The sequence below is a fragment of the Candoia aspera genome, chromosome 5, assembly GCF_035149785.1.
Source record: "Candoia aspera isolate rCanAsp1 chromosome 5, rCanAsp1.hap2, whole genome shotgun sequence".
Taxonomy (NCBI): domain Eukaryota; kingdom Metazoa; phylum Chordata; class Lepidosauria; order Squamata; family Boidae; genus Candoia; species Candoia aspera.
This window is the reverse complement of record NC_086157.1, coordinates 86,319,825-86,345,081: the sequence shown is the minus strand read 5'-3', so window position 1 is coordinate 86,345,081 and position 25,257 is coordinate 86,319,825. Positions and strand designations below refer to the sequence as shown.

Below are 25,257 nucleotides of genomic sequence, written 5' to 3'. Positions count from 1 at the left end.
TTGTCTTAAATGTAGAGTTCTCTTCCTTTGGAGGAAATATGGTATATTAGTAACAAGGGATTGTTAGGGTCAGAAATGTGTATGCTGAATAAGAATTGTTTTTAAAGTTTCCACTTATAGCCAATATTTGCCCTAAATTCATAAAATGCTCAATCAGCCCATGTAAACAGAACTGGTGTGCTCACGGAACAGCTTGAAATCCTCATTGTTGATTTTATTTTAAAATATCCTTTTAATTAAAAACAATATATTAATTTTTTAAATATCAAAACATTGTTCCTAAAGACTATATATTGTTGGCATTTCTATGGCAGGTACTTGATGCCAAAAAAACACTCTGGAGAGAGATGTGACCTAATAAGGACTTGAGAGAAGTGAGGGATAAATAACACCTCTTTTGCTATTTGTATAGTCTTGTCTTTAAAATCAGCTCTCTGATCATTTCTCATTCTTCAAATAAACTGGCTTCTAGACCACAAAAAACTTTGTTGCTACAATTCTGAGATGACCTACGGGATAGGCGATTGTGTTCTGATTGGTTGCTACTTCGAGATCCAGTGCCTGGGTCATCCTTCTGGAACTGCTGTTCTTTACTGGCAACAATATCTGGTTTTGGTCGTCGTCCTGAGCAAGACAAAAATAATTAGTTAATGAGGATTCTATTAATTGGCTATTGCTGTTAAATAAATTCACCACTCTGCGGGAGTTTGCATTCCAAGGAATTATGTACATTGCTTTAGTTAACATGAATATAGCAAACTGCATGCTTTTTTTGTGAGAAAATGTTTTTCAGTTAACTTTTCCATTTTAAATTTTTCTAAGAATATGACTGCTTTGATGAATTCCATTCTAGACAGAAAGTTTGCATATGAAATGGGCATGACATTACAAGAATCAAGACCATCTTGGGAATTCTAACCACCCAGAATTTGGTTTCATAATACGTGTACTCTAAAACACATTATTAAGTACCTACCAAAAGGTACATTATTGATCACTAGAAAAGCAACTATTTATAGAAAGAAAGCACAGATAACTAAATGTAAAAGGTAGGGCAAGTAACACAGCTTTTTCCAATATGGAATCACTAGCATGGTTGTTGAGGAATTGCAGTCCATCACATCAGGAGAGCACCAGCCTAGAGCTTCCAGTGGGGAATGGCAGACTGTGCAACTGTGCCCGTGGGTTAAGTGGGTGGAACTGACAATGCGGCAACTTTTTTCGGGCTCAGACAGGTTTTCCTAAAGCCCAGAAACGTTCTCCAGATAAAGGAGAATGCCTGGAATCATCCCATTTGTCCTCCGGACAGCTGCTGGAAGCCAGAAGATTGCAAACAGTGTTTCACGTTCGACTGGTAAGAGCTTTTAGCTAGGAGGTGGGGCCGTCATCATTCTCCAAGCTGCTGTAGCTTTAAAGGAACACTAAGACCGGCCACCCCATTTCTAAATCACACACACACACGTACATACATACATACATAAAGTATGTGTACCCTAAGAGAGGCTTTCTATAGCAAGGAGAAGCTGGCTCTCTTGGTGCTTATTGTTATTTTTGGGATTACTTTTTAAAAATTCCTTTTTAAGTTTTGGACTTCGTTTTCCTTCCAAATACAAAGGAGGATTTAGAGTAACAATTGTCTTCCTGTTATTATTTTTGCATTAAAGTTGAAGATATTAGCATTATCCTAAACGGTGAATCGGCTGATTTGAACCTTCAGCTTTCTGTTTTTACTTTCCCTTGGGAACTGTCTGCTTATCTCACTTTCACTTGCGTAAATACATTTCGGAACTTTTCCATGTCTTCAACTTTCACTGGTTAAGTTCTTAGAGGGCGCCATAATCTACTGCGTGAGACATGGAAGGTTTTAAACAATTTTTTTCTTACTTCCACCAAGATTTTAAACAGATTTCTTCTGACTTCTTCCAAGCTTTGATGCAAGATATTCAGGACATTGTGGAAAATATGAGATCTAAAATGTGCTATCAGGTTGGGGATGTGGTGGATGAAATCAAGGAATTCAAAAGTGATAGAAATGTTTCTTCTAAGAGTGAGATTGGGATTTCTACTGAGATGCTGGATGAAGATTGGATAGTGGAGTTAGAGAAATTTAAGGGAGAGAGAGATCTGCAAGCAATAAATGAAATTGACTTTCTGATGGAATGCCATGAAGAAGAAGGGGTTATTATGTATGGGAGGGTTTTTGAGGAGAAGCTGGAATTTTTGAGGGGGGCAGTTAGGCTGTTTGATTTTTTAAAGAGAAAAGCTCTGTGCACATTGTGGGGATATGAAAATACTCTAGTTTATTTTGAAGATGGGTAAGGGTTAAAGAATGTTTATTTGGTTTGCTTTAAGGGTTTGACTGATGTTAATTATTAAGTATAATGGCAGACAAGTTAAGTGCTTTTTAATTTGATTTTTATTATAGTGGACAGAAATGTATAGAGTAGTAGTAGGAAGGGAATAATTAAGTATGTGTTATCCTTGGGGGGGGAGTTGTTTAAGAGGTCGATATGAATTTTTTTTTAATATACTGTAAGGGGGAGGAGTAACTGTACTTTTATTTATGTGCTAAAGTGGAATGACTTATAGAAATAATGTGGTTTTGATTTAATATAGAGTAAGAGATTATGGAAATTTTTGTATATCCTTGCTGTTAAAAGTTGGAAGCCACGTCTTTTTGTAATTTTGAAAAAAAAATTCTCTCTTGTGTTTTCACACCTTTTTAGTTTCTTTTTTTTTGTAGTCGTTTGTTTTTTCATAGCTTTTATCTTTGTCTTGAAACTAAATAAAATTTTATTAAAAAAAAAAGAGAGCACGCACGTGCACCAGCCCGGTGAAGGTGACCTTAGCACCAGGACAAGCCAACCACTTTCCATGCAATTGTATCCTAAAAGACAGTTATTCATTACCAGTTCTGAAGGTCACCATGGCTGTCTGGCCCTCTCCAGCACAGTTATAAGCAGCCATCTCCACTTCATATAAGCTTCCTGGATCCAGTTTAGTTAGACTCAAATGATACTGGCTGGCAGGGACATCTCGGATTATCCAGCTTTCTGAAGAATTCATTACCTGTTAAAAAAAAGATGAACACAATGATCAGTGGATACAATGTGCTTAATGAAGGGTAAAAGGCTATAAAAAGATTGTGGCTAAAGATGAATATATAGATTGTGGCTAAAGATGAATATATAGCACATACTTCAATCTTTGACTATGCTATCTAGCAATTATGGGCTTTATAATCCAACATATCTGGAGGGCACCAAGTTGTGGAAGTCCAATCTAAAAGTAACAAAGTTTAAATTGATCTCTGAAAAGTTAAAGAAGCTTGTCTTAATGCAGATAAATCTCAGTATTTACAAGCCCATGTATATAAAAAATAAAATATCAGTGGAAAAACAGATCAAGAGAAGCAGAAATGTTGGTAGTTAAAATTACTACTACTAATATTATGTTACTATTACAATATTAATAATATTGTAATATAATAGTACTATCAATATACATTAATATTGATAATAGTAATATTGATAGCCAATATTATTCTATGTATTCAAGGTGTAACACTATGTTTAAAAACTAAGCTTTTATATGCATTATAATACAGGTAGTCCTCATTTAGTGACTGCCTCAGACAGCCACCGTTCACAGTTATGACAGTGATGAAAAAGTAACTTCGTGACCAATGCCTGCATTTATGACCTTGGCAGTGTCTCCCTCTCTCTCTCAGTCATGTATTTGCCATTATAGTTAGTTAGTACACGTCCTGTGCCTGACCCATTTTTTTGTCTTTTTTCTCCTCCTTGCAGAGCAGAGAGATTACCTAAACAAGCTATCTCTTCCTGAGCTGCTTTTCTCCCCAGCTTAGCGCATCCCTAAAAAGTGCACACAGGAAGTTAACAAGCTCAGCTCTGTGACCTTTATTAGTTGATTAGAACCCTCCAGTTGGTCTGCAGCTGCTGCCTGACACTGAAAAGACCCTAATCAATTTCACACTGAAGGATTTTTTGCCTCCCAAGCAGGAGTACACTAGGCAAACAGCCAGTGCTAGTGCATTCATTTCAATGTGTATTCCCCATTGTGGGCCTGCTGATTGTCTTGTAATCCCTTCCTCTCCAAATGTAAACATTAATTCCCTTCTTGCTAATTATCCCAGCACTGGGGTGAGCGTTCCAAAGGGCAGAGGCATGGGGGGAAAGGGCTTTAAGATTTGCTCTTTTACCCAGCTTCCTCGTGAGTCGAGGTACAGAAACCTTCCCTGCCATTTGGGGCATATCCTTCTGAGGCTGTAAAGCAAAGGAAAGCTGAAGTAAAATTGTAAGCAGTTGCGGTCATGTGATTTTTCACTTAGCAATCACTTTGCTTAACAACTAAATTGTTGCTCCTAATTGTGGTCACTAAATGAGGACTACCTGTATTGTCATCATGTTTGTGTTTGTTCTCCTTATTTCCATTTCCCCTTCCTTTTGTGTATTAAGGCAATAAACTAAAAAAGATAGTCATAACTCAGAAAAGGTTTAGACAAAGTTTCACATAGCAAAATAATATTCATTTTTCTTTTTCCTCATCTCTGTGGATAACCCACAGCTCCTAATACGTCATCTTTCTTTGTCTTACATTAATTTTGTGGACTTCTTCTGTTTTAATTTGAGCTTTTTGTCTTTTTCTCATAAGATGGAAAAAATTAGTGATTCTAAATTCCTTGTAGTTTAGCAGCTTATACCTACATTTGTAACAAAAATTAGACACATATAAAAGTACAGTTGATTAATGTAATTGTTTGCTATATACACTATATTTTTAAATTCAGGATACTAAACTTGAAAAGTTATGGGTATACCAAATTGTGCATAATGTATTTTACATGAACTTATATTCATTATGTAAAAATGCTAAAAATTAAGTGCTGACATTGTTAAAAATACAGTTATGTTTGTGGAGAAAAGAGGCGAGATGGAAAGGCTCTGTTCACAACATGAACATTTCTGCAAGAAATGTGTTCTGTGAACATATATAAGTGGGAGTTCAAGCTGCTTTGATATAAATCAATGTCTAAAAGTATTCACTTCACATACCAAACTGCATAAGCTTAACAAGCTTTTCAGTGCGATCGTTCATCAAATGATAACAAACCAGTCCACATTATTTTGATAGCATTCCTGGATATTCCCTAAACTGTGACACCAAACCCTGTCTCAAGTGAACACACAAGCTCTGGGATGAGCTCTGATGAAGTTATGACAATTGCAGGCTTGCTATAACCAGTTTCTGTATTACATGAAAACCTTAGTTCAAGGCATTGGGTTACCAATCAAAGAAATGGAGGAATTAACAGGAAGAACTCTCCCACCCCTATGTATAAAGGGCTTTAATATACAAATATTTCCAGTCAAAAATTTGTCCTGTACTAAAGTTGTGTTAATGCTAAGTGCAAAGGCCAGTGGTGACTTCTTCTGACCTAAGAATTTTCAAGAAGCGTTTGAAAAACAGACTGTTCCAATCAACCAGAACCACAAAGAAATGACAAGCTGCAAGCAGAGATTGTGTGCAAATTACCCCTTGGCATGTGATTGGAGGCTGCAGTCTGCCTCCCTGAGAAGAATAAATGCAATGTAAAAGCAATGCACTAATTCTGAATTCTTTGCTCTTAAGAGACAAAATCTAGTGTCTCTCTCATTTTATCTCTTTTTATTAATTTACAGTTTCCATATATATGTGGAACTTTCCATGGAAACTGTAGATTAATATTGCTGTTAGTACAGATGGAACATAAGTAAAAAAAATAATTGGAATATGCTAACCTTGCGATACTTCACAATATAGTAGAGGATAGGTGTTTTGTTATCCTGCCGTGGTCGCCACAACAGTTCATATCCATCAGTTTTGGTAGTTCGAGGAGAACTAAGGATGACTGGGGCCTCAGCTGGAGAAACCAGTTCTTTTGAGGTACACTGGACAGATGCTGCTGGAACTGTAGGTTTTGATTTTAAAAGGACAGCTTTCTCTTTCAGCATTTTTTCACTACTGGTAAACCTAGTAGGTGAGGTGGCAGACTGTGCTGAATCACCAACAGGTCTCTGCTGTGACATCTGACTCGTTGCTGGAAGATAAGAGGAAGACAACTGCCCTGTTTAATACTTGCACAAACACAAATATTGGCACATCCAACCAATTTTTATAATGGACATCTCATCACTCCCAATGATCAAGAAGAATTAAACTTCAATATCCCATGAAACGTCAGCATGCATTAGAATATTTCTCCTTAATTTGATATCCAAAATCAGGGAGACAGCAAGGAGCTTAACACTGAAAAGATAAAGAATCATAGGATTGGGACACTCGAGGTCTCCACCCCTTGTTCAGAAATCCTCAGACCATCCTAGACAAATGGTCCAACATTTGATTGAAAAACTCCAGTGATGGAGCACCCACAACTCCGGGAGGCAGGCTGTTTTACTGCCTAACAGCTCTCACAGTCAGGAAATCCCTTTATATTTTGAGTTTGGAACTCCCTCTGTAAAGCTTCCACCCACTGGCCCTTGTCCTTCCCCTATGGAGGATAAAGCCACACCCACTTCCCTATGACAGCCCAAGTATTGGAAGACTGTTAAATCTACTCTTAGTCTTATGGAAGAGACAGATCTCAAACATGATTGTTCTGTTATCTGAACTTCACTAACAAGACTTACCTGGTTGGGAAATTCTCAGCTGTATCATAGCTTGTGCACTCCCAACTTCATTTTCTGCCATGCACTGGTATATTCCTTCATCCTCAGGCCCTACGCTAGAAACACGAAGAGCCTTACGAGAGAGCTGCATTCGATGGCTGGAAAAGAGAGGAACTGCATTGCGTAGCCACACCACTGAAGGCTGGGGATTCCCTCGAACTCTGCAGGTAAACTTTGCACTCTGTCCCCAAGCAATGATCTGCTGGGATAGTTCCATACTAACCTCTGGAGGTTCTGAAAAGGGGATAGAATTATACTGCCAGTCATTTGGAGATTGGTATAAGAAAGGCTGTCTCTGAAACAGAGATCTCTGTAATCTCTGTGAAATATTTATAGCTATCCTTACTAATGTTATAAACACAGGGATATGACGACAGCTATAACTGAAACTATACTTGCATATTTGTGCATTTTACTGAAGTTAGAGTCTCTCAAGAGATAGGGAGTAGCTTTATACTAGGAGATCAAAGGAACGAAGGAACACTATATTCAGCTCCAGCACAGCCACAGAAACACTTCCTTCCCTCTTTAATCCTCTCCAGCCAACAGACTCAGAAGTCAGAACTCCTCTGAAAATTACAGTAGCCAATAAGGTGAAAGACTGCATGTTCAAGACTAGAATCACAGATTATGGAGAGGATGTTGTGTCCAATGCCCTGCTCTGTACAAAAATCCAAATTAAGGTGTCACAGACAAGCGGTTGTCCGGCTTTTGTCTGAAATATACTATCATATACAATCTATACAACCATATATAATATAATAGAACAAAACAGAAAAGAAATTGCAACTGTCCGCACCAAATACTTGAACATTGTAGAGAATGACAGCTGCTGCAGCTTTCCTCACACCATTGTCAGCCATGCAGCTGTAAGTGCCTGAGTCTTCCTCACTGATTGCATCTATCAGAAGATTGCTGAGAAGGAACCGAGTTTTATTGTAGCCAAAGACATTGGAGCCATCCTTAGTCCATGTAACACGTGGAGGTGGAATCCCACTAGCTACACATTCAAGGATGAGGCTTTGGCCCTTGGTGATAATGATGGTCTGGGCCTCTGTGGGATAAATTATACGAGCAGCCTCAGCTGTTGAGCCTAATGCAAAAAGAAGTCAGATAAAGGAAGTAATTCTGATAAAATAGGAATAGCCACAAGAAATGGTTGCCTCTTAAAAATGTACTACATAAAATGTTATACCATGATTACGGAGTTTCAGCATCTTACTCTTTAAAACTTTATCACTAAAGATCTAAAAATTGGAAAATGTATCTTGGGATCATTTGCCTCAATAAATCAATGATCAAGTATGTTTTTGACTCATTTGTTTAACTGGGTTCTCTTTATTTAGTTTTACCCCTGCAGCCAAATGGTTTAGAAATTAGGACTGCTTCTGTTAGTTACTTTTTCCAGCAATAACTAGTCTAGGAATATTTGCTTAAAACTGGTAAAAAGAAATGCAGAAGCATCTTTATAGTTTCTCTTTTCCCTGAGGCATGGAGACTGTATTGTGACAGTCCAGGAATGCACAGTGAAAAGCAGGAAGCATATGTAAAAATAAGAGGTCTCTTGAGACAACTTGATGTGATACTACAAGGAGCAACAGAAAAGGAGAGGAATGGCTGTAACTTGGAGAAATACAAAAATAAAGCTCTTTATTTAGCATGACTCTTTATAAATAAGTCATACTAAATGCAACAGTCTTGCACAAAAAACCCCATGAAAACAAGATCTCAAAAGAAGGTGCTGTGCATAAAGCAAGATAGCTTACACTGAATGCTACTGGAAACATTCATTACAGATTAGAAATGCCATCATTCAACAGTTTCGAGCCAAAGAACCCAAATATTCAGAAGTTGTGTCTTACGTCTCACACGGAGTCTCTCACTAGACACAGATGTTTTCACTTCCTGGGTGACAGGGTTGTAGGCTGCACATTTGTAAGTTCCTTCATCATCCTGGCTGGCATTGACTATCTGAAGATTCCCAGATGGCATGATCAAGTAGTTGTCTATTAAAATAAATAAATGACTCAGAACTATTTTCTGAGAAAAGAAACATTTCTACTGTGCAGCTTTACCATGTTATGGATAGAAAATGAAACTTTTTGGCTGAGCTTACACAACATACTTAACTGACTCATTTCTATTTCAAACATATGTTCTAAATCCAAAAAGCTGGTTAATTCAGAATGAGACCATTCTTTTATCACAAAATACTATAGATAAACTTCTAATCAGAGAACCTTCCCTGAATCAGGCCACATTGTGCAAACCAAGATTTGATTTAATTTAATATAATTATTTGATTTAGGTGCTACCCAACTTCAAATAACTTCAGTAGTCCTCTACTGCCCAATCAATTTTCCAAAGTGCTTCATAACAAGCTCTCTACTCAGGATTGGCATTCATATAACACTTTACAAACCTTGAGTGGCTTCTGTATCTAGGCCATGCCTGTTACTTGCCTAGCTAATGGAGAAGGAAGGGGACACTGAAGAAGTGAAGCTTTTACAATGCTTTGCCAACACAAGAGCTCATGGGATAAAGGATAGGACTATAAATATGAATGGGGTTCTGTATTCTCCAAAATGGTGGCCACTGACCAGTTAGGGTAATTGTATGTTGTCAGATCCAGATCCAGCAGGAAGGATCTGTGAATAGGTTAGCAGCTGTCAGGGTTTAAGTATGTTGTAACAATGTACATTATAATATTAAAAGTAGATTTTAACCAAGTTTATCAGAAGAGAAAAAAATAGTGAACAGTTGGAAGAGAAGAATAAAAGTAACTGAGGTAAATTTTAAAAAAGTAACAGCTGCAGTTAGACATATGAGTTTGGATATGATAATTAAAACCTATGTTTGTTTAATCGGGATTAAATTCTAATGTATATAATGAAAGTTACTCCACAGTACAGGTAGTCCTTGAGTTAAAACCATTCGTTCAGCATCCATTCAAAGTTAATGTCATGTGATTGCAATCTTGGTGCTCAGCATCCAGCTCACAATTATGTCATTGCAGGGTCCCACGGTCATGTGACTGCAATTTGTAACCTTCCCTGCCAGCGTCCCACAAGCAAAGTCACTGGGGAAACTGGCAGGAAGCTGGAAATCATGGTCATGTGAGGTCCTTGTTTTAATGATCTGCATGGTCCTCGCTTAATAATGGCAACTGGGACTGCCATAATTGCCATTGCTAAGTGGCATGGTCACATAACATCAGGCTTTATGGCCGCATTGCTTAGTGATAGCAATTCCCATCCCAAATGCCACTGTAAGCTGAAGACTACCTGTAAATGTCTTTAGGACTGCAGCTGAAGACCCAAAGTCAAAGCAGACTCTTTGATATTAAAAACTGCGGCAAAAGATATGTTGTTTGAAAATTCTTAACTTGAAAATCTCAGGAAAACAAGCAGCAGAGAAATATGGCTTAGAACTGGAACACTGCAGTCTATCTCAAATCAATTTATCCTTATTTTAAAATGGACCAAGGTGGAGCAGTTCTCATGCTATTGTGGAAGTGTATAACTTTTGCCTCAAAGATAATTAAAAGGAAAAGAAAATGGGGGAAATGCACAGAAACTTCCTAAAGCCTTGAACTCCATAAAGTAAGAAGGTTTAGAAGGTTTATCTAATGTACATGTAATGTACAGCCACTTGCAAATTTGAGACACTACATGTCTTTTTCGAAAATCAGTGTCGTTAGGGTATCTAAATACATTTTTAATTGGAATTATACTGATCTTTCCACCAGCCCTTGTATCTGGCTGTGTGCATGTATTTGTGCAGTTCAGCCAAGAAATGATTGGAACAGCTGTCATATTCCCAACTTAGTATTTTCATATACACTTATTTCCAACTAAAATATTCCCTCCCATTACTTGATATATCTGCTGTAGATTGGTAGAATGGAAGAAATCTTGGCTTAAAAATGACTCAATAAACAATCACAATGATCTAACATCTCTTAAGATTCCTTATGCTTCTCCTGACACCAGACATATGTATGACATGATCCACTCATTCCCAAAGGTTTCTGGTATTCATGTCTACTTTTTACAGGCTATGTTTAACAAGAGAATGTGATAAATCTAACAGTAAAGTTATGAAATGGCTACTGGATAATAGACAAAAATGTGTAGCCATGGAATCTTGTGTATAACATCTAGAATATCCTTTTAAGACCTCAGAACAACTGCACAGATAAACAAGAAAACATAGGGACATGCTAAAATTGATCAGAAGATAAGAACAGAACAATCTTCCCTAATTTGGATGCCTTCTAAATGTGTAGACCTCCAGAATTCTATAGCCAGCATGTCACTGCTTAGAATTTTGAAAACTGAAATCCACTTATTTGCAAGTCACCTGGGCTGAAATAGGACAAAACAAAAAGCATTAATTCAGTTGCTTCTCTTTCCACCATCAATCACAGCTCACCTCTAGAGGCCTCCAGCCATTCTTGCTTCACGCTGTAGCGAACCTGGGCTTTTGGATGGCTTTCAGGAAGGTCACATGCAATCACAGCTGTATTTCCCTCATCAACTTCTATTACATGCTGACCATCATGCTTAAAGTCTTTGAGTTCTATTAAAATTACAGTAAAAAGTATTATCAATTAATAGTTTACACCTAACAGCAGTAATATGTTTATTTGGTATGCACTTATACCTAAGTGCACTACAAGCAAAGCAATAAAAATATAACAGTACAGACCAGTGTCAGTAGTAGAACAATGTAATCATTTTAAAACATTTACTAATAGCAGCACAACCATAATTTGAAATGATCCAATGGATTTATATTTTTTATTTAAGGCTAGCCAGTTAAACTATAAATCCAAGAGTTATATCAGTCTTTTGGGTGTCTGATACATTCCTTTCTGGACACATACCCCGCAGAAAAGGAAAACACACATTCACACATCTCCCTCTCCCTCTCCATGCCTTCCTATGTAGTGAGAACAATGTAAGGTGGCCCAAATAGACATTTTGTCTCTCATGTTCAAAGTCTTAAAATGGTCCTGATAAGAACATAACAAAAATTTGGTCAAGCCAAAAGCTCATACAGTTGACTAGATGTATCTGAAAAGACTGCAAGCAAAACATAATGATATGTTCATTTCTTGCTTCCTAGCAACCTGTATATCAGGGCAACTCATGCTGTCTTTGATTCTGGGTGTAGTATGCAGGCTTCAAAAAGAGCACCTATTGATTGCAAGAAGAGAACTCTACTCTGCACCTTATACAGTAGGTGCCAACCCAAAAATTTGCTAAGAAAGCTACCTCAAATAATTTGTCCTCAAAGGTGCTTTGTCAAACTCCAACCAAACGTGTGACACTGTATGCATTAAGTTTAAAATTTAGTCTCAATACCACTAATAATTTTTTTCAGTTTATTAGAGTATAGCCAAATAATAGAATTAGAAGGAACAACAAGATATTCTAAAAGTGGGACAAATGAATATTACAGCAAGTGTTGCTGTTACTTTACTCTGCCATTCTTTAAATGCAGATTCACTTCAACCTAAAGACTGCCATTTTGCAACCAATTTTCTAAAATATACCTAACTATATTCATTTCAAAATTATAACATTATACTCTTCCAGAAGAATTTTATTAATTTAGGAGTAAGAGGAGGTTTTAAACTATGACACAAATGCCTAGTAGTATGTATAGAAGAATGCAACAAAATAAAGCAATGTAACTATAACTATTGAATAAACATTCCCAAATATATACTTAATTTAATCCAGGGAATCTTGAAAGCCATTTGGCTAGACATACTGTTCTAATAAAACAGATACATATTTTTGGATGCTGTAGACTCTCAGTTAACCAGAACTCAAGCAACCAGCACAAAAATCGAACCAGAAAAAACCCGGCACTCTCAAGCAACCAGCAAAAAAATCTGTATCTCTCTGTTGCTATCTAGTGGATATTAGGGTTTAATAGTAACTCTCAAGCAACCAGAAACTACATTTATCTGGCATCCACCAATCCCCATGGGTGCCGGTTAACCGAGAGTCTATGGTTGGTGCATTTTTTGTTTAGAAAACCTTAGTGGAACACCTTCTTTTTCTAGGAACTGATCAACTAGAGTATGCAAAGCATTTTGAAATGCTTCAACCATACAGTTTAGTGAAATGACTTGTTTAGGATATTTAATACATTTTTAAAGTATTTTGAGCTAAAGCTTCAAATGCTGAAAATAGCCTATTTTGCAGTTAGGGTAAGATATTTCAAGTTCCAGATTTCATGAAACATTTCAAGATAAAGGCAAACCTCTACCATAAATCATGACTGCAGTCATAATATATGCTCCAATGAAGTAGGTTAGCAAGATCTTAAAAATCTGGCTTTTCACTTTCCACATAATTTATAAAGAATTAACTTCTATTGGTAGGTTTCAACAGTATTCCTTGTGGAGTTCTCTTCCCCAACAGCCAAGTCTTCGGTTAAGATTCACTAGCTCACATTGGTTTTGTCTGGGTAACAGCACTTTTCTGAATATGAATAAAAACAAGAGTTCAAAAAGAGATGCTATTCCTGTGTGAGGGCCAAAGATTCCCTGTACTGGCCTTCTTCTGATGTCTGTGTGGAATTTTTAGATTTTATCCAAATTCCCAGATCTTTGCCTGCAGCTGTAGGGTTTATGCATACAAGCATGTGCATAGAAAACTGAACATTGATCTGAAGATTAGATGATAATTTTTTGGTTGAGAGTTGCCACATGCTAGTTACATGTTTAGAAGGGGAGAATGCAAGTTCAAAAAAGCTTGAGAGATGATGCTATAAACAGAACTTCATGCAAAAGGACTATTTCCCCATGTCTCAATTTGAAATCATAGGATTACCAGCTTCAAAGCCTGAGTGGGGCACTTTATATTTGAGCATAAGTTACACTGAAAGATAAATTCCGTATCAGTTGTTTCCTTACTGTAGCACTGTGAAAATAAAAACTCATCCAATATTATTTTAGGTTTCTGTTTCTAAATCACAACTTCTCATCTCCAATCCATATTCTGAAAACAAAGAATTCCTTCCAAAAATTAGACAATTTTAAAATTGGTATTTTCTCCTTGTTTTTATAGTTGGGAGAATCTGGAACATTTGCTTGGAAATTTTATAACGATGAATGAACTCCCTTCATATTCCTGGAGTAAGACGATGTTACTATCCCGAGATGGACTAGCTCAGGGCAAGTTTCTAGGGAGTTTGGACAGCAGAAACCAGAAAAGACTGCAAACTAGGAATTACAGCCAAGTCTCTATTGGCAGAATGGGAGAGTGGAAAAATATGTTTTCATTCTCTGGGATTTATATCAGCTCTCCAACAGTAAAAGACAGATCTGGCTCCAAGGTTCTCCCACCCACGCTCATGGAAAAGTGACATGAAATTTCTCAAACAGGCTAATTAAAGCAAGATTGCTTCAAAAACATTTTAAAATAAAAAACAGCTCCCTTGGCAGCATAGCAAAAAGCCTTCCAAAATGTAAAACGTATTAGCTGTCAGGAGACTATTTCAGTGCTAGTGCCTGGATTCAAGAAAAGAGGGAGGGGAAAGGCTTAACAAAGACAAAAAAAATGATTTGGAACGAACGTGTTTAATACTTTAGGAATGTCTTGGCATCATACAACTGAAAATAATTAATATATGCAAAAGAAGAGAAGATGTTATGGGTAAACTTCAGTTAAAGTAATTAATCCTTTAAAGACAAATTTAGGAGTGAAAGACATGTTTCCATGGGATACCACAGATAGATTAAGGTTAATTCTTTTCTTGCAAGATCTCTAAAGAACTTTCCATTCCTCCTAATATGAAAATTGTGTTTGGGAAGAGAAGGCTGCTGGAATTATTCTCTCATTTCCCTCTTTTCATGACATAAAGTATTAAAAAAGGCTAAGAGAAGAGACTAAAAAGTAATGATAGAGCTTAGCTGCTCACAGCACACATTTCTCCGATCAACAACATGTGAGCTGGAATCAGAATAAAATAATGTGAATCCTGGTGGTCCAAATTCATCACAGCAGTAGTTGAACCCTGCAACTATTATGAAGGCTTCAGAATTACTGGCAAAAAAAGTTTATGTCCACAAAAATAGATAAATTTCTTTCTTCTTAAGCATTTGAATCCATGAGCAAAAGAGAATAGTCCCACAGTTCTGCAATCCAATTTCTTGAGAATTTTCTTTGTAGAAGAAAAATTGTATTTTTTGCAATTAGAAGACATTTGTAGGTCTAGAGAGAGAAAATACAGTTTCACGATAATAAAACAGTCTTGTAACTATAAAATAGTTCCTGGAATGAAATCATGTCTTTGTTCTTTGTTCTCCTTTCCCCCTCCAAATAGTTCATCAGTACAATAGAGATTTTTTTTTCATCAAGTCCATAAAAAGATGTGGAGTCCCTGGTGCTCTCTGAGCCTTGTTGTTTTCTTGTAGATATTTCATTGCCAGACTAGGCAACATCTTCAGTCTAACTCAACCCTAGTTTCAACTGGGAAACGATGAGCATCCTAAGCCAAGCCAAATCCAAAAACACCAGAGAATTCCTGGAAGCCTGGCACTCAGACAAAGCAGCCATCAGCAGACACATAGAGGTAAACAACATTTACATACCATTCAAAAGAGACAACAGAAAAGCCAAAAGACCAGTACACTCCCTTGCCAGCAATCAACACCCATATATGCAAAAATCAACACTAGGATTAACACCAGATGAACAATACACCTTAATCAAGGAACTATTAACTCAGGCAATCAACCAAGCAGCAAACAACAGCCCAATCAAAGAACTCCCAAGGAGAGAACAACACCCTACCAACACAAACAGGGCAAGCCATGGTATATAAACTGAGAGCAAGGCCCTCTCCCTCTTTGCACTGAAGATGTTGCCAAGTCTGGCAATGAAACGTCTGCAAGAAAACAACAAGGCTCATAGAGCACCAAGGGCTCCACAGTTCAACCTTGAGCTACAAATATTAGCTTCGATTGGTACCATAAAAAGATATCTGGCTAAGCCACTACTAAGCATACAAAAAGATCCTAGAGGAGATTAAAGGAATCCTAGCATAATTCAGATCCCAAAGAAAACCATCTGGAGAAGCATCACAGATTAGTAATTTTAAAGGTAAACTTTTCCAGAAGTAGCAGCACATGAAGCAGCCTTTAAATCACACAACTGGAAAGAACCAGTTAAGTCACTGAGCCCTATTTCTTGCCCATGCAGGAATCCAAATTAAAGCATGCAGAATAGATGGCTGTCTAGCCTTTACCTGTACATATCCAGTAAAGGGAAACCTACCACCTATCTGGGTAATTGGTTCTACAGTTGCATATTGTTCATTGTTTGGAAATTTTTCTGATCATTCAATTGGAATTAGCTTTCCTATAACTGCAATCCATTATTCTATGACCTGACTCCTGGGGTAAGAGAGAACATACATCACATCCTTTCAGATATTTGAAGAGTGCTAACATATCTTTCTCAACAGCAACATCTGTAACAAACAACAAAAGCTGCAATTACCTACTTTAGTCACAACATCTGACCCAAGTATATAAGTCACAGCATTTGTGTGATCTCATCACATTATTTGCTCTCTTTTGCCATCTCATGGACACCTATGGCCTCAGTCTTCTCTTCTCATGTTCCCAGTTTCTTCAATCTCTCCTTATAGGACTTAGTTTATAACCACTTGATCATTCTCACTGCCCTTCTCTAATCCTCTTCCAGTTTCTCTGAATCCTTCTTAGCATGTGGTGTCCAAAACTGGATACCATCCTAGATATGGAGTCTAACCCACACTGTTCTGCTTCTTCTGGAGCTTTCAGCCACATCTTTGAAAGTAAGGTGTAATTCCATACTGACCCAGAAAAAAACAATTTTTGGGGACAGAACCCAGTTTTCAACACACATGTGAAACTTGAAAGGAGATGCACCTACTTGAATTTCTGCTACCTATTGATAAGAAATGTGAAAAGTGGGTGACAGGTAGCAATCTTGCTCACCCTTCTTCTGATAGGTATTTTATGACTATGTCTACCACGGTAGCTTTTTGTGAATAGGAAAGATTCTAATGACAGCCATTTTATGAGACTAGTTTTGATATGAACTTCACAATTCCAACCAGTGACTACTGGTTCAAAAAGCTACCATCCCTGAACTAGAGTCTTAAAGAGCTGACTTGAAAGAAAGTGGACTACAGCAAAGAAAGCCTGCCAACTTTTACATGAGTTTCAGAGATCAATAGTCTAGAACCATCTAGGAGGCATTCTTAAGTGTTATGTCATTGGAAATGGCAGGAATAGAATTTCTTTTCAATTTCAGTTAACTTACACTGACACTGTTAATTCATCTCACTAAAAATATGGGATTTTTCCAAATTTCTTTTTAAATTGCTTTATTTCATCATGGACTCAACTTGTAAGAGTGGAAAGTAACATCAGATGGAAGAATATGAATTGGACTGAGAGAACTGCTCCTAAAGAAATAAAGTCACCAGATTTCCAAATATATCACAACACTGAGAACAGTAAAAGGCCACTTTGGAAAGGTAAAGCTTACAAGAATGGGAACTGAAAAAGATTTAAGAGCAGGATATGAGATATTCCACTATAATCTCCATCCAAACAGCATTTAAACAGTATGGGGAAACTTTCTGCCTGGCTTCCATTAAACTTTGTCTTAGTTGTTGTCTTCACATAATTAAATCTCAAGTTGAAATGGCTGCAAAGCTTCGGCACAGGATATTTATTTATAAACATGAATTTGAGTAAACTCTGGGAGACAGTAGAAGACAGGAAGGCCTGGCATGCTATGGTCCATGGGGTCAAGAAGGGTCAGACACGACTTAACGACTGAACAACAACAACAAAAGTTATGATACTAACTGAAACAGGAAGCCTGAAGAAAGAAATACTTCCTATTGCACCTTTCTAAACCTTTCATTGCTGTTTCGGCCTAAGAGTTCTTATATAACAATACTGATTCTATAACTTTTGTAGGCTAACTGCAGCTTATTTATTTATTTATTTATTCAATTTATATGGCTGACCATCTCAAACTCTTGCACAGAGATCAGTCTCTGAACATGAGGATTATAGGTGACCATTATCTTGATATACCATAAAATACTGTGACTGGAAGCCCGTCCCGATTTTGCATATTTCTCCTATACCTCCATCCAGTTATTTTTGCTCTGTTCTGTTGAAGTGTCAAGTATCCAAACTGAACTTTATCAGAGTACATAATTTTCCTTGTATTCACACATACATACTAAATGAAAAAAAGTTATATAGCCACAGTTATTTCATACGTATTTCTTCACCTTGCATATGCACCTCTTCATTCTACACTGGAAATACCTGATTTATTGTAGCATCTACTTGATAAGAATAACACACCTTTGTTTTGATTTCCATCTCTCCTCATTATAATTCTATTCTGAAACTTCTTAGGGGATGAAAATGGCTTTTCAACATGGAACCAAAACCTGCATCAAGGGACTGATTAGAGGCCCTGACAGAAGCAAAATGAAGAATGAGGCATTTTGTTGTCATTGAAAAGACAGCTGCAAATACACATAGGTCCCCAAAGGTATCCCTGAGTAAGGGTCACTGCCCATTGGCATTTTGCAAAAGAAAAAAAAAAGTTGAATTGAATATTGCTTTGTAGGTATGTTTTTGAATCTGAGCACCAGAATGTAGAACTTCGCTATCATATTGTAACTGTGCACATAATTAAAAACAATAGATGATGGGTGATTACAAATGTAATATTTTAGGTTAACATTAAAGATAGCTGGCAACATTTTTTAACCATACAAATACAATGCTATTTCCCTTGGTATGAATTAAAGTGGTTTATTGTCTTCAAAATCAGCTGTTCTTACTTATGCTGTAACTGGTCTGTTTTAAGCGGAGTGATAAATATGTCAATTACATACTTACTGAGTTCATTTAAGTTTTACCATAGATTTCTTGCCTGAACTTGTATTAATATCAGGCAGTTTTGAGATGCAACAGCTTTCAAAAAAAATTTGAAATGGGATTTTCCTATACTAGTTAGCTAAAGGCAATAAAATGCATCCTGGGAAAGAGGAATGTTACTGACGAATATATAATGTTTACTTCAACAAATATTTATCATATTTTGAATGCATCAGGTAACATAATTTCTCTAAGCAGATTACAAAACTATTAAAAGGATTTAAAATAACAATATATACATACATACATACATACATACATATATATATAATAAAATACACTAAATATAAAAGCCACAATTCCAGTATAAAATAGGGACTTAAAATTCCAAATCCTATTGATTGATTGATTGATTGATTGAATTTTGCTACCGCCCATCTCCCCCAAAAGAGGGACTCTGGGCAGTTTACAATAAAGTTAAAACTATAATAATAAACAATTAAAATTCTATAAAAATAAAACAATTTACAAATATAAAATACAATATACATAAATGTAAAATCCAAGAGGCTAGAAAATTTTTGTTAAAATTTTTATTTAAAAATTTGAAATGAAAATAAAGATTGACAGTAAGATAGCAGCATAGGTGCTCTCTCTATTGTCTGAGGAAGAGGGACATCAGCAAGGACACCTGGAGGAAGGTCTCCAAAGATCACTGACGGACTCAGATGGATAGATTCGTAGCTGCAGTCTGTACAATTTGAAAGCTTTCATTCATTCCATTTTGGTCAAAGACTGAACAATATTGAGACTTAACTGTGAATACTTCCATGGATTGAATTCTGCCAGTCTGAAAACAGCTCTACACCTCTGTGCAACTAGCCCCAGTCCTAAATATTATGCAATGGGAGGGAGTATACAATAGAGAGAAGGAAGATAGTGTAGAGAGAGGTAGAGATAGTGAAGGAATGCAAAAGCTGTCAACAGATAAGAGATAGGAAACAAAATCTCAGCCCTAGGAAAGAACTAAATGTAAGAGACTCAAAAGAAACCTACCTTGATTCTGCGTGGTCTAAGAGGGGACAAACCATAGCAGCTCTCAAGATTCTGTTCTAATACCCTGCAACAATATAGTTCTAACAGTCCTTGTGGTGTCTGCTTCCTGACCTGGACTACCTTAAAGGGCTAACATTAGTCTTGAAAGCCTCCCTAGTCTCAGAAAGGCATCAAAATCTTGCCTTTGATCCAGAGGTGGCATCACATCCTCAGGGCACCCCACTGTTTGCCAGACAGCTTGCTGCCTGTTGCAGCATCAACAAGGGGATTTACAAATATCAAACTTGTACAGTGCCATAGTATAACTAACACAGCAGTTGGGACAAGGCTTGTATCAGCCAGTAACAGCTCAGTTGCCTGCAGTCCAACCAGTATTTCTTTGCTGTCATGGGAGTTTGCTAGAAAAGTTTAGAGGAGCTCAGGATTAGTTTCTTATTGTAAATTGTTTATGACAAGTCAGCTAGCAGAATTTCTTACAGATTGCTCCAGGGTGAGTTTTCTGAAAGAAGGGCAGAAAGAATTTAGGGCAATGATCAGTTGTTGGATTATTATCATAATTTCAATGCAAAGATTTAGAATTGCATTTTGGAATTCTAGGAAAGCAATGGTAAACTGAGAAATTTGGAAGCTGAAAGAAGGCAACCAAATGTCAGTACATACTGGATTTTCAGTTATATGTGGGGCGAAATTATCTTGCGTGACTGACCAGTTTTCAGGCTTTGCTGATGAACTGAGAGATGAAACAAGGGACACTAGAATATTTGGAAGAACTGTTCTAACTCTGCATGTTAATCAATGGGTAATTGAAGGAGTTGAGACCTCTCTTCACCCCTGCCCTCCACATGGCCTCCTTAGATGCCTGTACCAGAGAACCCAAGCAAATAGGAGCAGAAAAAGATTCCTGTCAAGAGCAAAGAAGAGACCTAAGTATATGTTTCTACTGTGGAGCCCCAGGACACCAAGCCAAGACTTGCACCACTGAAGTTCAGAGCTCTGAGTCAACTACAAATTGCTGTACCTGTGGAACTGCAGGGTATATAGTAACAAAGTGCCCAAATCACTTCAAAGTCTTGTCTTTGGGAAACTTCACAACTCCCCTCCAAGAGCTTGGCAGGAGTGCCCTCAGACAATTAAGCTGACATCAGATTACAGGCAAATGTATTTCATTATCCTTGTTACTCTTCATTCAATCTCTGGTTTTCAAACACTACTCCCAGCTCTTGTAGATTTGGGTGCATTAGCCAATTTCATAGATGAGACACAGTGCAATGTTTAAATTGCCTACATAGTAATTAGAGAAACCAATGCTTGTGGAAACGATTTACAGGCAAGTGCTCTGAGCTGGGAAAGTGGAAGGCAAAAGGAAGAGGGGCCAACCAAGGGCAAGATGGATGGATGATATTCTAGAGGTGACGGACTCGACCTTGGGGATGCTGGGGGTGGTGACGACTGACAAGAAGCTCTGGCGTGGGCTGGTCCATGAAGTCTCAGAGTCGGAAGTGACTGAATGAACAACAAAGCTCTGAGCTGGTCTTGTTTTGCAACACACAACATATCTGAAACTGACAATAAATGATCATACAGAATTCTTGCCACTCTGTGTCACAGCTTCTTTACTTGTTTCCAAGCCAGGTAGGCTAAACAATTACTGTTTTTCCAAATTAAAAAGCCACTGACTACTAAGGAGACCCATAAGCAAAACAACTGTATTAAGAGGAAAGGCAAGCAGCACTTTCTACATCTCTCTTAAATAAAAACCATGTTCTCTGAAACTTAACGTAGCTGCAGAGCTCAGTCCAAATCCCCCAAAGGCTTCAATCCAATAGTGGGCCTCTCCCACAGAGCTTTAGAGCTGCTCTTTCACTCTTTTCTGTTTCTCCTTTTCTATCCCAGCCCAGCCTAAACATTTCATTTCTGATTAATATTTTGATAGCAAGCCAATATTTTTTGGCTTTGCAACAAAACCAGGCCCATTTTATAAACATATTTCCTTCAAACTTTTTAAAAGTAAATCTTCTTTCTGTATTCCCAGTTTATCCTCTGTTACCCTAAAGACCTCCTCCTGTTTCTAACTGAGACATGGAAACTTTGTCAGCTCACTAATGCAGGTAATAGCACTTACCCCACGGGTCTGTTCTCTCAGAACTCTTGACCCTTGAACCATGTCCATAACCCAATTTGATTACATAATTTAATCAATAGGAAGCATACCCTAATTTGGAAGTGTTGATGTAAGCTAAATTCTAGGTCCCGTCTTCGTTACAAGCAGGTGTTTTCATAAAATCCTAAAATTGGAAGAGGCTATTTAGGTCAACAAATTCAACACCCTGCTCAGTACAGGAGTTGCCCATGTTATGAAGTTTTTCCTAATATTCAACTGGAATATTTCCATAAATAAGATTATCATTGTTACATTACTATTGGCAGTGAAGTTATTCCTATGGTCAAAGTGATAAGCATCTCTGACAGAAGCCATACTCTGGCATGAATATCAATCCAGCAGAAGGACAGAATTCAAATACCTCCTCCATGTACAAGAGATACCTATTTCACCTAACTAACTTGAGCATATAACTATGCTGCCTTGTAGAGGCAAAGTAATGTAGTTTGAGAAGAAAAAAAAATCAAAGCTACTTACTGGCTAATGTTACCATGGCAGGAACACTGGCAACAACACCTTCAGACATGCGGGCTATGCACTGGTATCGACCCACTGTGTGATTGTTTAAGGCAGCAATGGTGAGTAGTCTTTGATCAATATGGATCCCCAGAATATAATCTGATTGGAGCAGCTCCCTTCCATTCAGTCTCCAGGTGACATTTATTTCCAAAGGCTCAACCACACATCCCAGAGTAACCAAGCCACCATGCTTTTGGACAATAGAATCAGGTTGGACAGAGACATGAAGAGATTCACCTACAAAGGAAGACAGTCCCAAAATCTTCATAAATCCATAAAGTAGACGGCCAGCTTCTTCCACTTTAAATACTTAATTGACTTAACTACTTGACTTCCATATACATGAAATTACATGTTGAAGGCTTATGGCATTCAAGAGCTACTTATCTCTCGGCAAGAAAATGTGAATGTATTCTATTTAAATACTATACTTTCAGATATATATGATCCTAATCTAAATAAGACTGTAATGCTGAATGTCTCTGCAAGTAAATAATGGTGTGTTCAGCTATCTCCTGTTCCATTGTTCTGTCTCTCTGTCCTGACTTAACCAACCATCTTTGCATGTGAGTCCACTCTAAATATTTAGGAAGAGAAAGAACATGATGCTCCACAATAATCACATTTGTTTCCATGTCAAGTCAAGCAAACATGGAGTAATAGAGGTCATAAAAGGCAAATAAAGAATTGCAAATAAAATCAAGAAACTGAAAATGCATCAGCTACATAGATAAAAAGTAGCGGAAACAAATTACTCACCCAAATTTATAATGCAGTTAGCAGATGCCAAAAGCAAACAAGCAATAGCAGTCATTGGTCTTTTCCCCTCTGATATCATTGTCATCCCATGCAGAGAAATATGGAGCAAAAAATACCAACCGGAGTTCCCATAAGCTACCCCAGAGCACTTAAGAATGGAAATTCAACTTCATGGATCAACCTGAATAACAGTGGAAAAGAGAAAATAAAGCAATATATTATATAAAATGTAGGAGAATAGTATAGCTGATCTATATCCATATGTGCCCATACAAATTGGGTGCGGTCTTCCAGGATCCTTCCAAGATGTGCTGCCAATTTGAAATAGGATTTAGAATATAATGAAAGGAAACAGTAGTTAAGAATGTAAGAATAATGAACCACAATTATTTAATTATTTAATCATTACAAATATAATGTGATAATTATGCATAAGTCAAATTTCACTTTTGTCCTGCCTCACCTCACTTCTTTGCCCTTTCTCTCCTGCTTTTTGAAGTGTAGCATCCAACATGTCATATAAAGACACATCCCTGCTCCATCAGATGTCTACTAAGATCATAAGAATGTTATGTTTCTATGTTTCTCATAGTGGCCAACCAAGTGCCTTTGGGGTGCCCACAAGCCAGAGATGGAAACATATCTTAATGGTGTTCTCCTGCAACTGGTATTTGGAATTGTGTTACCTGAAAGCAAGAAGTGCCACTGACTTTTCAAGACAAAAACCCTTGATAGGGAGGATTTATTCAATCTTTCTCTGAAGCCATCCAATTAGTAGCCAAGACCACATCTTGCAGCAATGAATTCTATAGATAAGTTATGCATTGTGCAAGTGTGCATTCTTTTGACAGTTCTAAATCTCCTTCCACTCAACTTTGTTAAATGATCCTTCCCTGTGTTTACTTTGTCCATGCCATACATGATTTTGCATACCTTGATCATATCCTACACAGCTGTTTTTACACCCTAGAGAGATCTTGTAATAGCTGCATCCTCAATTCAAATCTGTATTTTCTTGGAATGTGTGTAGCTTATATGTCAGCCCAAGAATAGGAATGGCTTCTTCAAGGAGTTGTTGACATGAGCAGAAAGCATGCCTTTACCCACTCCAAAATACTTTTTCCATTTCAGTACAAACAGCTGCACATCTCTGGTTGAGGTAATTAACAAGTTAAAAAAGTAGTGGTCCCAACCAGGGACAACAGCAAGCTGACCATATGACAAAACACGCATCACTATGTCATAAATAAACTCCACTACTTACATACTTGTATAAAATGTTATGACACACATTTTGTCATTTGCTCCTTGTCCTCCTGCAGATACTCATGGTCCAGTACAGATCCTTGAGGAATTCTACTTCTCTCCACTAAGAAAACTGCTCTTTTATTCCTATTTTTTTTTTGGTTTCTCTTAGCAATCCATTAAAAAATTAGGTCCTGTTATCCCACAGTTGCTAAATATACTTAAGACTCTTTAATAAAGAACTCTGTCAAAGATTTAAGATTTATTGTGAAGCAATATTTATCTTTGCAGAATCCATGCCGATTTTCCTTCAGCAAGGCTTATTCTTCTACATGCTTAGTTCAAGTTCTTTGATGGGCAAGCTGACTGGCCTCTAATTTCTTGAATCTCCCCTCAGTCCTTTTTTTTTTAGGAATTGTTGTTACATTGGCTATCTTCCAGTCCTCCAGCACCAAGCCTGATTTGAGGGTTAGATATTTTTTGCTAAGAGAATTAGCAATTTCATGTCTGAGTTCTTTAAGAACTGTTGAGTGGATGCCAACAGGGCTTGGTGATTTGTAACTATGTAGTATTTCAAGTTGTCTTGCAATATCTTCTCTTGTAAACTTAACTTGCTTTGACTGTTCTAATTCCCTCCCTGAGAAAGTCAGTACAGGCCAGATATCACTCCTTTATCTTCTGTAGTAAAGGCAAAAAACAAATTATTTATTCAATTTCTCTGAAATCATCTTATCCCAACTCCTTTGTTGTCTAATTGCTTCCCTGTCTGATTTGGGAGTATGACAGAAGAAATACAGAATTGAATTTAGTGGGATTATATGTGGTAAAATAACATGGGCAGGGTCTAGAATGAGTGTATG

The 25,257-nt window shown here is 37.3% G+C and overlaps 1 protein-coding gene across 2 annotated transcripts in view; it reads right to left on the bottom strand.

Annotated features, from left to right (window-relative positions):
* Positions 1 to 25,257, bottom strand: part of BOC (BOC cell adhesion associated, oncogene regulated) — a 74,998-nt gene that overhangs the window by 18,545 nt on the left and 31,196 nt on the right. For both annotated transcript variants that reach the window (XM_063305663.1, XM_063305664.1), the window contains exons 2-10: positions 23,153 to 23,333; positions 22,352 to 22,630; positions 11,166 to 11,312; positions 8,594 to 8,737; positions 7,531 to 7,824; positions 6,693 to 6,965; positions 5,802 to 6,100; positions 2,910 to 3,069; positions 514 to 624 (exon numbers count right to left, since the gene is read on the bottom strand). In XM_063305663.1, coding sequence (XP_063161733.1) covers positions 514 to 624; positions 2,910 to 3,069; positions 5,802 to 6,100; positions 6,693 to 6,965; positions 7,531 to 7,824; positions 8,594 to 8,737; positions 11,166 to 11,312; positions 22,352 to 22,630; positions 23,153 to 23,237 — 1,792 coding nt within the window. In that variant the 5' untranslated portion in view covers positions 23,238 to 23,333. The remainder of the gene's footprint in view (positions 1 to 513; positions 625 to 2,909; positions 3,070 to 5,801; positions 6,101 to 6,692; positions 6,966 to 7,530; positions 7,825 to 8,593; positions 8,738 to 11,165; positions 11,313 to 22,351; positions 22,631 to 23,152; positions 23,334 to 25,257) is intronic.